At 38.7% G+C, this 13,540-nt stretch overlaps 1 protein-coding gene across 4 annotated transcripts in view; it reads right to left on the bottom strand.

Moving 5' to 3' along the window:
• Nucleotides 1-13,540, bottom strand: part of kiaa2012 (KIAA2012 ortholog) — a 73,264-nt gene that overhangs the window by 41,042 nt on the left and 18,682 nt on the right. For all 4 annotated transcript variants that reach the window (XM_031893409.1, XM_031893411.1, XM_031893412.1 and 1 more), the window contains exons 9-12: nucleotides 12,195-12,338; nucleotides 8,945-9,136; nucleotides 4,376-4,525; nucleotides 461-529 (exon numbers count right to left, since the gene is read on the bottom strand). In XM_031893409.1, the coding sequence (XP_031749269.1) occupies nucleotides 461-529; nucleotides 4,376-4,525; nucleotides 8,945-9,136; nucleotides 12,195-12,338 (555 nt within the window). The remainder of the gene's footprint in view (nucleotides 1-460; nucleotides 530-4,375; nucleotides 4,526-8,944; nucleotides 9,137-12,194; nucleotides 12,339-13,540) is intronic.

Raw genomic sequence — 13,540 nt, 5'->3', positions numbered from 1 at the left:
TGGAGGAATTAGGAAGTATGAGCCCTAGGCAGCAGGTAGAGGGGCAAAAGGGCTTGACTTACTTATTTTGTAGGTGTGTTTATTTATGCATATTTTTATTACTATAGCACTTGTGCACCCACGACTGTACAATACATTAAAATAACAGACAGAGGTTAAAATAATTATAAAATATAAATAAATAGTGGAGAGACTCCAGCACAGACAGGTTAGCAATGTGGTGTGCAACTCAGTAATAGGTGTTGTGCCACGAGTCTTCGATCAGATAATTTTCAGAACTCGATTTTTGCACCAGACAAATTTGGTAGATTATTTTGAGATGTTAATAGAAGAGTATTATTGTTGATGCATTATCTGTTATACATAGCAATCAGAATGGCACCATATACTGGATTTCCCCCTTCCTGATTTAACAGTGGCTAAAAACCATTCCTTATACCCAATTATCTTTCCTTCTTACCTTGCTCCATGTCCTGCTGATTAGAAGGCCATTGTTCTTCCTGACCCTTGCATTCCAGAGAAAGACAGTCTAAAACCAAGTCAGATAAGTTATGTTGATGGTATTAATTAACCCAATACTGCAGTGACATCAATCATTTAACACCGATTAGAAAGATTCTCCTGCAAGCCCCCTTTTTACAAGATAACGGATATCCTAGTATTTGAGAACCAAATGAAATCTTTTCCATGCTAACCTTTAAATAGCAAACTAAATGTGAAAACCCACATTTTGTCTAAACACCCTAGAGTTTAAATACACATATATGTATATAAGAACAACAAATGGGCTTCGAGTTTTGAAAATGGTTTTATATTCATATTGTTTAACAGTACTGTACTAATGAAGCATAAAATCATTAAAAACAAGTTGTTCTCTACTGTATTCCTTCCTTCTGATTCTGTACAGTCACTGTCAGAGGAAAGTGGAATACTGTACTGTAGTCCCACTTGCTTTTGCCTATCAGTATAGTCAGCTTGTCTTTGCATTATACTTCCCCAGTATGTGAGAAATATATTTTGGTCTATGTAATTTTTTCCCAGACAATGGCTGCATCCACAGATAGCTTTACTAGTAATAGTAATTGCTGTTATTACTAGAAAAGCTATCAGTGTTAGTTCCAATGGTTAAGATTTTAAACAACTAAAAACAACTAACATTTACAACATGGTTGTAATTTAAACAGTTACTTCTACCTTCTCTGTGCAATCAAAATAGTTCAGCATTAACCTAAGTTCATTTTAATTAGTTTGGCTTTTTTTCTTGGACCGATTCGGCAGCTAATCGGCCCATGTATGGGGAGAGCAGAGCGGCCTGGCCGACCGATATCTGGCCTGAAATTGGCCAGATCTCGATCGGCCAGGTTAGAAAATCCGGTCAGATCGGGGACCGCATCGGCTCGTTGATGCGGTCCCCGATCCGACTGCCCCATTGCCGCCCACATAATCCGATCGTTTGGCCCCATAATAATCGGATTATTTTTTTTTTACCTAAATGCTCCCCGATATCGCCCACCCGTAGGTGGGGATATCGGGGGAAGATCCGCTCGCTTGGCGACATCGCCAAGCGAGCGGATCTGCTCGTGTATGGCCACCTTTAGGCATTCTGACATGTTTCTGCTCTATGGCAGCACCCCAGGGGATCATGTTTACTTCAGTACATCACAGACCATTTTTTACTGCCTGCCTTACTATTTTGAACTTCACATGCTTGAGAGTTAGCCTATCACAAATTTACTTGGGCAGTGGGGGCCCACCAATAAAATTTTGCCCTTAATCCCCCCAGATCATATAGCCACAGTGTGGAGATCACAAGAGGCTTCATTTATACTAGGAAGGATTTCAGCAATGAGTGATGGTTGTCCTATTATACAGCGGCTCACTCTATTTTAGTCACAAAGTGTAGCAGTTGCAGTGGCCAATGTGGGCCGCCTTTATTACTCCGGGGACACATGAAACCCTGCAGCCTCTTTTGGTGTCCCCCACCAACAGAACAGTACAATCTGTTGATGGACAATAGGATGCTGTTTCTTTGATGTCTATGTAAATCTATCTGCCAAGGTTAACAATATAGCAACTTCCATATATATATAACAGTAACTGCATATATATATATATATATAAAGCAGAAAATGTGGAATGCTGAACATACAGAATAAACTGATTTATTTTTAGTTCATATTCATTAAAGGAAATTAACTGGAAAAATTATTCTTTTAAAAAGACCAGCCCATGTTAAGGATACTCTCAGCAATATGCAATATGACAGCTAATTAAACTAAAAAAGAAGTTTCCATTCACAAAAAGTAAATGTTTTAGCGTGCAAAACAGCCTTGTTAAGTGGAACACAATGTGCCACATTTCAACTATTCAAAAGCATTTGTACGGAAAAAAGGGAACACCCAAAACCACAAAATATGATTTGCCTGAGCTGTAACTAGAGATCGTTGGTTCTCTAGGGTCCTCTGTGTATTTCTGCTGGTACTTTTGTATGTATTTGCATATATCTTTATTTATATGAGCTACTGTGTATGCGACACTGTATATATTTACAACAAAGTAACAGCACAAACAGGGGGACAAATATTGCAATAAATACAGTAACAAAGATGAAGTTGCCAATCTGTAAACATTAGTGCCAAATTAGAAATGTATTGTTTGTGCTACAATAATAAGTTTCTTGCCTTTCATTTCTACAAGGCTGCAGAAACCAATGGCCCGTTTTGCAGATATAAGATAATAATGGAGTGCATTGGAGCTGGACATCTGTCTAACTTCCATTTTGCAGTGTGTTCTTTGTTCTCTGCTGAGACCTTTGTGGGAAAGGTTTTGTTTTTCTTCTTTGCAATCACAGTGGGTTGTTGTCAGTCCTGTGAGAGGGGACTGTTGATTTAGTCTGGAGCCGATGAATAAATGCAGAAAATGGGAGTGGAAGTTCGTTTGTTGCAATTTGGAAAGGCTTCCTGAATATTACTTAACCTTTTACTATCTGATCAATATCAACATGTATAGTATGAGTTAAGAAATAATGTATGCTTTAGTCAGCATTTTAAAATATCTGTATCAGTATAGAAATAGCATCTTACTTTTAATACTTTGCTTATAGCAGGACTGAGCTTCTAATTTATATGGTATTAAGTCATGTAGAAAACTGAAAATTGTTGCTGGCTTCTTTACAAATGTGTTTTACTACAATACCCTGAAAGATCAGTTTGTTTGGTTAGGTCACCCAACAAGCCCACTTTGGCAATGTAAGTGGCGTATCAAATGGAGCTTACTCGATTTTTAGGTCCCTGTGCCGACAATTTGATCATAGAAATGCCTACAGTCAGGAGAGGATTCACCCAACAACATTTTCAGGCCGCTAGATAACTTGCTGATCACCTGGAATATATTGGTCAGACAGGTTGTCATTTTGGCCCCACAATCATGCCAGTAGACCACTGACACACACACAAATATATTTATATATATGTGTAACTATGTGTGTGTGCTACACATGTGATAAATGTGCTGCATGTGAAATCTAAATCCATTGGGTTCACATCATGAAATCTTATGATACAGCAAAACTCCAACAAAAGTTAAACAAGGCTGCAGCAAGGATCTGATCAATATGCCCCCTAACTATGCTTCTGCCCCAACGCTCCTTAAAGTTTTTTATATGCCAGCACCTGAAGCTGTTGAATTGGCCCAGGTGCAGGCCAGATTGCAGAGCAGATTGTGGCATGGAACTGCTTAAACATGACAGCAGCTTTAAAGCACAGGTTGGATATTTGCCAAAATAGTTCTTAATAACAAAGACAGGTGGATATTTGGTTATAGATTTTAGTCTATTTATAGATGATTTGCACCTAAGATGAATGTACTGTATGTGAATGCTACTCATTTGGCATCACAGTTGCTGTTCAGGAAGCCTGCTCAACTCTGATGAGCTACTGAAAGAGCTAAACTACTATGTGTATCTGCCCTTACTGTATTTTTGGCCCAAGTGGGTTTTAGCTAATAGGGTTTCCTTGAACAAAATTTAAATAAAGCAAAATATGACACTTCATATTCATAAAGAGGTGGTGATTACTTCAAAGTTTTTGCTGTCTCTCAGATAACCATAAACTATGATACTAAGATTGCGTGTTTCACCACTATCTTTGCTAAGGAAACTAAAAAGTTTACTAAAATAGGGATCTACCAATACTCTTCCATCATTGCTTTAAACCCATCTGCATAACATTTGCATGTCTTTCCACTGTAGTCAGAGAAAATTTCAGACTACAATGGAAAGAGCCTGAGTGATTTGAGAGAGGTTTTATTAAAAAAATTGTGAAAACTAAAAACAGATATGAGATAAGAGGAGGCTTAAAGAAGTATATAGCTATACCTTCTTCTTCATCATTGTCTTCTTCCTCAGGAATGAAGTCAAAGCGGACAGGCACATCTGCATCCCTTGAAGCACCCAGGAGTGACAGACACAAAATCTCTCCATCAGGGCTCATTATCAAGCTGCCCATAGAGTTATTCTTACAGCAATCTAAAGCACAAAGCATACAGTCATTAAAATATGTTCAGCAATGTGAAACAGATGAAAATTTAAGAGCAATATCACTTAGATACACAGTGACATTATAGCACAAACATGATTTACAAGCTAGAGGTAGAGAGAGGGTAAGACAAAAGACAAATACTTTGTGCCATTAGTTATACCTTTGTTTTATGCCATCCGATTCCTAATAAAATCTTGTTATATTCATTTCAAGGTACATATTGTGATTAAACTCTTTACCATCTTTTTTAGTTTCATTGACTGGGTATAATCTTTGGTGGGCAAGGGTGAGGTCTAAAGGATCAGTAATCCATAAAAATAATTTAGTTTTTGTTTCCATTATTCTACATCAACTAGACCCATCAAAGTAAACTTGCTTCTATACAGAACCAATGCCAATAATATAACTTCACAGCATCTTGGACTTATTTCTTCTAGTTTAAGTTCTCAAAGTTGCTCGACGAGAAAGCATTAAAGTAGTGGAATGGAGGCCCAGCCTAGAGGGGCAAAACAAAAAATTTGGAATGACGGCTGTTTTTTTCTCTTAACTCTAACCTGAAGGCCAGTTTGAGAGAGAGTTTGGTTATTCTTAAAAGGGAAGACTGTTTTAAAATCTATAACCTGTATAACTGTTTTTATCTATAACCTTGTTAGGAGGTAAATGGAACCCAGATCAAGTGACCAAAAGGTGCAATCAATTAATTATGACTTAGGGGTTATCAAAGGGTAATAAAAGATTTTCAGCATAATTCCCCAACATCTTCAGATAAATCTATATGAGCAAATCTATTTCCATTAGAGAATTATGTTGAGGATATTTGCTTCATCTTGTGCCAATCAAGAAACCCATATGCAAGTTTTGGTCCAGTGCAGCCTTCATACCTGTGCCAGAAACCCCATTCCCAAAATCATCACCAACTTCTATCCATCCCATTACTTCTATCCATTAAACCTTACCAGAAGATAACAACAATATTCAGTTACACACTCACATACTGTGATAAACTATATATACTAACATCAATACTAATTGTAGATTTTAGAACCCCCATAGCCTTAAATATTATGATTGTTCAAGAAATCATCCAAAACACTCTTAAAGGCATTAACAGAATCTGCCATTACAACATCATTAGGAAGGGCATTCCCCAACCTCACTGCCCTCACTGTGAAAAACCACCTTCGCTGCTTCAAATGAAAGTTCCATTCCTCTCTGGTGGCCTAAAGGCAACCCTGCCTAGAGACATTACCATTAATATAAAACCCAGTGAGTGGTGTTGATAGTAATGTCCATTTCACCTCAGGCTTCACATTTTGTTGAGCCAAAATTTACACTAAAAGTGAATGATCCAAATTATGTACTAACCCCCAGCCATAAATTGCTTCAAGGGTCCATGAGATAGAACAGTCAGACTTCAGTGCTCATTTAATTTACACTTATAAAAGACTACAGTCCCAAAAAAGCTTCCAACAACTGACATTTATTGTCACCTCTGCTCCTTCTAAGACACTTTCTTATTATCTGGCAGTGCCAATGTCTCAGTCAGTAAATTACTCATTGGCAAGTAATGCCATAATCCTCTTAGATAAAGCCGTCACAGTGAGGTCAGAGGAATCACCTCCCTTATCTTCCAGGGAAGACAAACACGACCTCACACTGAGAGGAAGTTCACCATGGAAAAATAAATATCTAATCTTATTAGATATTCTTAGGCTATGACCATGCCAGGCTGGAAGGGCCAATTCAGTGGCTCTGGGTGCAGGCACAAGAGTGGGCTGATTGGTGCGTAGGGGCTGATTCTGAATCAGTCTGGTGTGGCATTAGACTTAAGGTGGCCATACACGCACCGATATTATCGTACGAAACCTCGTTTCGTACGATAATCGGTGCATGTATGGCATGTCGGCGAGTCGACCGATATCGCAGGAATCTGCCGATATCGGACGACTCACCGATCGGACAAGTTTGAAAATTTTGATCGGGCGCCATAGAAGGCGCCTGACCAAAATTCTCCCTTCAGAGCTGAATCGGCAGAAGGAGGTAGAAATCCTATTGTTTCTACCTCGTTACCTGCCGATTCAGCCCTGAATGGTGTGTGGCGGATCTTACGATGTTTCGTGCGACCGATGGTCGTACGAAACATCGTCAGATCGCCACGTGTATGGCCACCTTTAGGGTGAAGACACACAGAGCTACTAAGAGCAGCTACTTGTCATGGCTACTAAATAGACAATGCTGATCATAACTGATAACTGTCTCTATGTGTCTATTAGGCAATTCTCAGTATTGTCTATGGCAGGGTATTTTCTTGTGGTTAGTAGTCGTGAAAAAGTAGCAGCTACTTTTTTACATGCCATTCCACTGGCAAGAATATAAATCACTGGTGGGATGGTAAACGTATCGTTTTGGTTTTCTGAAGTCACCCAAAGTTGCCTCGCAAGGAAAGAGCTATGGTACATGTTTACATTACCAACTACTCAGTAGATGCAATCATACTGCATCCCTGTAGGAGGCTTTCCACAGATGGCTTTGGATATTAGTGAAAAATGCCATTTTGCATTATTTTTCATCATAAAAAGCTGAAAAGAAAAACACCTCAGTGCTCATTTGCGAAAGGACACCCATTGTGTGTTGCATTTCCATATGTGCAAATAGATGCGGACCACTGTGGTCCATTTCAAAGCACAGAGACCTTCAGCTCCCTTTCACTAATATAGTGCTGTAAGTGGTAAGGAGTGGGCTAGGTGCTCCTACTGATGTTGCGCTTGTCATTGAGGGCAGAATATTCCACCTGGTGCTTAGTGTAGAGTGCAGTGTATTACCTATCTTGCGTACCATTACCCTAAGGGGCACATTTACAAAAGCACGAACGCTCGAGCGTTCATGCAAACGCTCTGAGCGTATTTTCGCGATTTTTTCGGGCGTCCGCACAACTTTTTCGTACGGTGCACGACTTTTTCGTACGGCGCACGACTTTTTCGGACATTTGCACAAAAAAATCGGAAAGGTTTTCCCGTTGTTTACAATTGTTCAGTACGAAAATTTCGTGACTTTTGGATCGCCAATACGATATTATCGTGACTAATACGATTTTTTTGTAAGCATTTTCGTGATATGTGCGATCTTCCGAAATTTTTGTTTCCAATACGATTTTTTCCCATTCGCGATTCGGACTCCCAGCATTGTGCCAACGGGTATGTTTTTATTACTACCTAGAATACTGGATAAACTGTCTGATAGTGTGGGGGGGGGGGGTAACTAAGGGACAGATTTTTTTTTTGGTGTAGAGCTCACTAAAGAAAATCCAAATGTGAGATTAGAGCTCACCAAAGAAAATCCAAATGTGAGATTAGAGCTCACCAAAGAAAATCCAAATGTGAGATTAGAGCTCACCAAAGAAAATCCAAATGTGAGATTAGAGCTCACCAAAGAAAATCCAAATGTGAGATTAGAGCTCACCAAAGAAAATCCAAATGTGAGATTAGAGCTCACCAAAGAAAAAAATCACCCACTTTCTATGGGATTATAGAAGTGTATTTATCAAATGGTGAATTTTAACTTTCATAAATGATGAATGCACTAGTTAAAATCCCATAGGAATTAACAAAAAGTGGGTGAATTTTTCTATGGTGAGCTCTAATCTCACATTTTAATAAATCTGCCCCTAAATGTAATCCAGCAGAAGTGTGCCTAGTACAAATATGGTAGATTTGCAACCACAGACTTGTATGCATCTGTCTATACAGGCTAAAAGAGAACCCAAATAATTCTGTCTGATATGAAAAGTTCTCCTGTTTAGCTGATCATGACTCCAATGACAATGTACCATGCCCTTTTACCATCAGGCCCCATCTGGCTTCTTTAAAAGATTTAATTTACACAGTAGGAGCTTTGCAGGAGGTGATGAGATGCATGTGGACTCCCTGCACTATGACAACTGCTGCTTAGTAATGCTAAAACACTAGGCTGACTTAATACCACTACAGAATCTTTGGAGAAATAATGCAAATGGAAAATACATTTATACCAAGTTTTAAATAAGGCAAATCCATTAAACTATACGGACTTTTAAATTACAAAAATAGAAATAGTGTAGTCATGGATCCTAGTTTGTACCAGTTTGACTGCCAAGCCGCTATCAGAAACCTGCCCTGTAAATGCACAATGTTTGTGATCCCTTGAGACTTATTTAACAAAGTAAATATTGTTTTTCAGGGCACTAAGCATGTGTTCAGTACAACTCTACCTTCATCCCAACATGACTGTACTGAAACACACAGCAAGTCTGACATCCAAAGAGCCACATAAACAAGCAATCGGCGTTGACAGGAATATAGCACATGCACAAATAAATAAATCATGTATTGCAGGGCTCTGTAGTACATTTTTAACAGCTGGAGTCTTACCTTTGAGCTCCTCGGGAAGTGAGCCTCGAATAATCCCTGTTGGTAGGGTTTTCGGCCCAGTTGAGTTGCTATTACTTGTGGTGGTTGCCTTTAAATTTGCCATACTACTCTGGTTCCCTGGTCCTTTCTTTCCATTTATAGGGGGTAGAGATCCTAGTGGTGGGGCTTCAGGCATAAGAGAGGGATCCCCATCTGAAGAAAGAAAAACATTTTAGACATTTTACATCTTAGTTACTAGAAATGTCTTTTACTGCAACACATCACTCCTGACCTCTATCTGTTTATAATAATACTGTAATAATAATAATGCCTGGAAATGCCATCTTTTGTGTTTGTGATTTAGAAAAAAAATGATAGTGATCTTTTGCCACATGCTTGAACCGCCTATTACAATGATCATTTCCTCTTAAAAACAATAAACAGCCACAGCCACTATAATATACTGTCATGTAGAAATTTATCTTTATTTAATCTTTATTTAATTTGTGGTTTTAGAGTTTTCTGTGGTAGAAAAAAAATATGAAAATTGCACAAACATGAATTTTAATATTTGTGCCCCTATGGGTTTGTGCCCCCTGTATTTCCTTTAGTGTTCTATATGTCTGGTGAACACACAAGTGTGTGGGGGAATTCACAAAAGTGGAGTGTGAATTCCCCTCTGTGCCTTTTAAGGTGGCTATACAAATTAAGGTGCTAATACAAGTCCTTTAGACAGCTTTGGCAGCTTATCTGCCAGTGTATAGGGACACCCGATGGGCCCCCACAGCCAATATCTGGGCAAAAATTGGGCAGGTGTTGATCAGGCAGGTTTGATTTTCCTGTCAGATCGGGGATCACATTGGCTCGCTGATGCAGTCCTCGGTTGGATCGCTCCTATTCCTGGTGTTGTAATCCGATTGTTTGGCCCTAGGGCCAAAAGATTGAATTAGCCCTATCAGGAAAAGATACGCTTGTTTTGCTATATATACTACATAATATTGTGAAATATTTTTTAATTCAAACATACACCAAGGGGCACATTTACTAATGCACGAACGTACCGAAAGCGTCCGAACATGTTTTTTCGTAATGATCGGTATTTTTGCGACTTTTTCGTATGTCCCGCAATTTTTTCGTCGCCATTACGAATTTATCGTATATTTTCCGTAATTTTTTCATCGCCGTCACAATTGCTCAATACGAAAAAGTCGCGCAAAATACGATAAAGTCGTGAAAGCGACTAAAAAATCGTGCAAAATACGAAAAATATGTGACCGCAATGAAAAAGTGGCAAAATTTGGCCAACCCGATTTTTTCCCATTCGAGATTCAGATTTGTGGATTAGTAAATGTGTGCCCCCAAGTGTTTCTGATGAAGCCTGATTGGTGAAGTATGTCAGGCATGACGTCATCACCAAGGACCAGGGAACGCTGGCATTTAAATCTGTACCCTCCAAGATTCCTGGACTATAGGACTTGAAATAAAATGTTTTTACACTGTTTGGGCGCTCCCCCATTTATATATATTGTAGTGAATGGCTCTGGAGGAGGAAGCATAATTTTGAGATTCTATATGCTGCTAATTTTGAGGAGTCTGTAAGTACCCACCTTAACTATTAGTTGGATTGTGCATCATGAGATTTTTTGGGAAATAAACCATTTCCCTCTTGTAACTATAAGGGAGTGGAGAAAATATTGCACACCTCTGCTGTAATTTCAGACACACTGGGTATATGTTTAAATTATAAATACTGCACAATATTACTCTCATTGCTGTCTTGTAGCTAAAAGCGATGGGATTTTTGTGTATGGATTGTTTGTGTTGGGACTATCTACATAATATCTCCTCTTCCTAGTCTTTTACATTCTGCTTAGTGTGTGTTTTTCTAGAGTATTCTGAGTGATTAGTAAGTGCTGTTTAGGAGTTGCTGCCTACGGCATTCCCAAGAGTTTGTCACTGCTGTTGCTCACCCATGTTCCTCAAATATAGCTAAAATCATAGGGGAACATTGTATCAACATCTTGCATCAGTCCTTGGCCTTACTGTGAAAGATTTCTAAAGCCAACAGATTTGATTTTACATGCCATAGTTCTAATGATCCCACAAAAGTTTTGATTGTTGTGCCGTTTCCCTGTCAATTCTAAGGATTTCACATTCATCCTTGTCTAAGAATTTTACACATCTCCACATTCTACTAAGTTTCAGCAGCTGCAGAGCTAGCTGTGTGGCATTGCAGCAGGGAATGAGTTACACTGAGGTTGGAGCAAATTTTTTTGCCAATTACTTAGAGGAATGAAGTCGCTTCACATATATTAATAATTAAACAAGTCTTAACAAGAATTTTCTTTTCAATAAATATATTTTTGCCTAAGGTTTTCCCAACTCTGGGGTGCTAATTAGATAACTCTGTAATGAACCATTGCACAGGCTTTCCAGATCTGCAGTAATAAGATTTTATTCACCCATCCCAAAAAAGGCACAGAACATATTGCCTTTGCAGTGTAATACATTATAGGTACTGCTGAAGAAAAGGCAGTCTAACTTAAAGAGTGTTCCTACCTGTCCTGCAAATCTGAATGTTGATTTCTTTATAGTGAAAATAGCTGCTTGCTACTAATGTTTTTACTGGAACTGGTATGCAGTATAATTTTTTTTTGGTATAAGTTTTTATAGCCTGAGCAAATGTAACGACACATTAGGGCTCGTGTACAATGTCCCACACAGTGGGCAAAGTGCTAAAACAGGCCACAATCCAACACTGATTGTTTAAATAAACACTGAAGTTAAAAGTTTAAATGACCCAGTCACTTCCTGTTTTACATCCTGATAAAGATCCCTTGAGAATCGGAATACGTAGATGTTTGTGTGTATACATTATATTAGAGAACTAGAGGACCAGGAAAAAACAGACTCTACCTTAATCCTTGTTACCGTGTATATTTATTTTCTATTTATTCTCTCATACTCTGGAAATGCAAGATGTAAGGTGACTTAATGAACATATTCTATTGGACACACCTATATGAGAATGTGCAGGCATAATCTACCTTGCAGGGCCGGACTGGGCTGGGGCTCTGGGAAAAAACACGGTGGGCTCTGCGGCCCCTACCGACCCAGGCCTTCTCCCTCTGCCAACAACCGCCCCCATTGCGGCTGCTAGGAATAAGTATAAAACCAGCGCGACACCCCAGTTTGACCCTGCTACCTATTCTTGAACAGCTCCACTCTACAACTGGTTTCTCTTTGCTAATGAAAAATACAGATGTGCTACCTGCTTGTTGATCAACGTTCCACTCAATGTCCATCTGCAGAGTGTTCATTTTGTTCTCTGACATTAGAACATCTCCAGCCAATGGTGGGACATCTCTTGCTTCCTTAACAATACCTTGGCTCTCTAAATAATCTTGAATGGATTCTAAAATAAAAGGCAATGTTAATGTTAAAACACATGTGACACATCCATGACTTACACTTTCTAAAGTGAGTTTATAATTATAGTAACAAACTGAGAGTCATCCTTGCTTGAGACCTCAACTACCATAAACATGTCTTCTTCCCTTTGAAACAGATGATCAATTACTGACGATTGCATAAATATGTGCTTACAGTCTTTAAAGGAAAAGTAACACTAAAAATTTTTAAGTAAAAAATCTATTCTACCCTGCCCCAATAATTGCAATATCCTGCAAACCATTTATTATTTTGAATGCTTTCGTACAAAATACCTGTTAAAACTTGGCTTCCAGTCATTTGAAGAACGGCGATACGGCGATGCAGGGGAAGTATCAGGGGAAGCATCCACTATGTGGCGATCGATTGATCAAGCCTAGCCTGACTCCTTCCTATACAGAAGCAAGGCTAGACTCAGTCAATCGATCGGCTCATAGTGGATGCTTCCCCTGATACTTCCCCTGCATCGCAGTATCGCCTTTCTTCAAATGACCGGAAGCCAAGTTTTAACAGGTATTTTGTACTAAAGCATTCAAAATAATAAATGGTTTGCAGGATAGGGCAATTATTGGGGCAGGGTAGAATAGATTTTTTACTTTTTAGTGTTACTTTTCCTTTAAATAAATATCTCCATATAATCTTCCTTTCAGGTCAAAGCCTAACTGTGAGGCTAATGCCACATGTAGCATTTAAAAAAAACTGGCGGGGACAGTCAAACTTATTTATTCAATTATTATTAAAGGTCTTGTGTAGATGTGGAGCTAAAGACAAATACACAACACATGTCAGTAAAATGTAATCTATAAGACAAAATCGGAAAACTATCTGTTTAAAAGACACATTCCCAAAAGTGGAGATAGAGGTTTGTGAAGGCGGAAAATCTGACAAATCTATGTCCACTTTTATTTTGTCTCAATATCACCTCTCTTGTTAACTCCCCTTATTATCTTAAAAGTGTCTGTTTCACAGAAGTAGATATAGAGGTTTATGAATAACAACAAATCTATCTCCATTTTCATTTTGTCCCAATATCGCCATTTTCCATTGTGTCGGCCCAGGTGAAGGCACATGGAGTGGATTTTGGCACCAAAATGTATTCTTATGTTTTTATGTCAGCATCCCAATAATGTTATTTTCTTATGCCAGATAGTATTATTAAGAAAACAT

This window comes from Xenopus tropicalis, chromosome 9 (genome assembly GCF_000004195.4).
Source record: "Xenopus tropicalis strain Nigerian chromosome 9, UCB_Xtro_10.0, whole genome shotgun sequence".
Classification (NCBI taxonomy): Eukaryota; Metazoa; Chordata; class Amphibia; order Anura; family Pipidae; genus Xenopus; species Xenopus tropicalis.
This window is presented reverse-complemented; position numbering and strand designations above follow the sequence as displayed.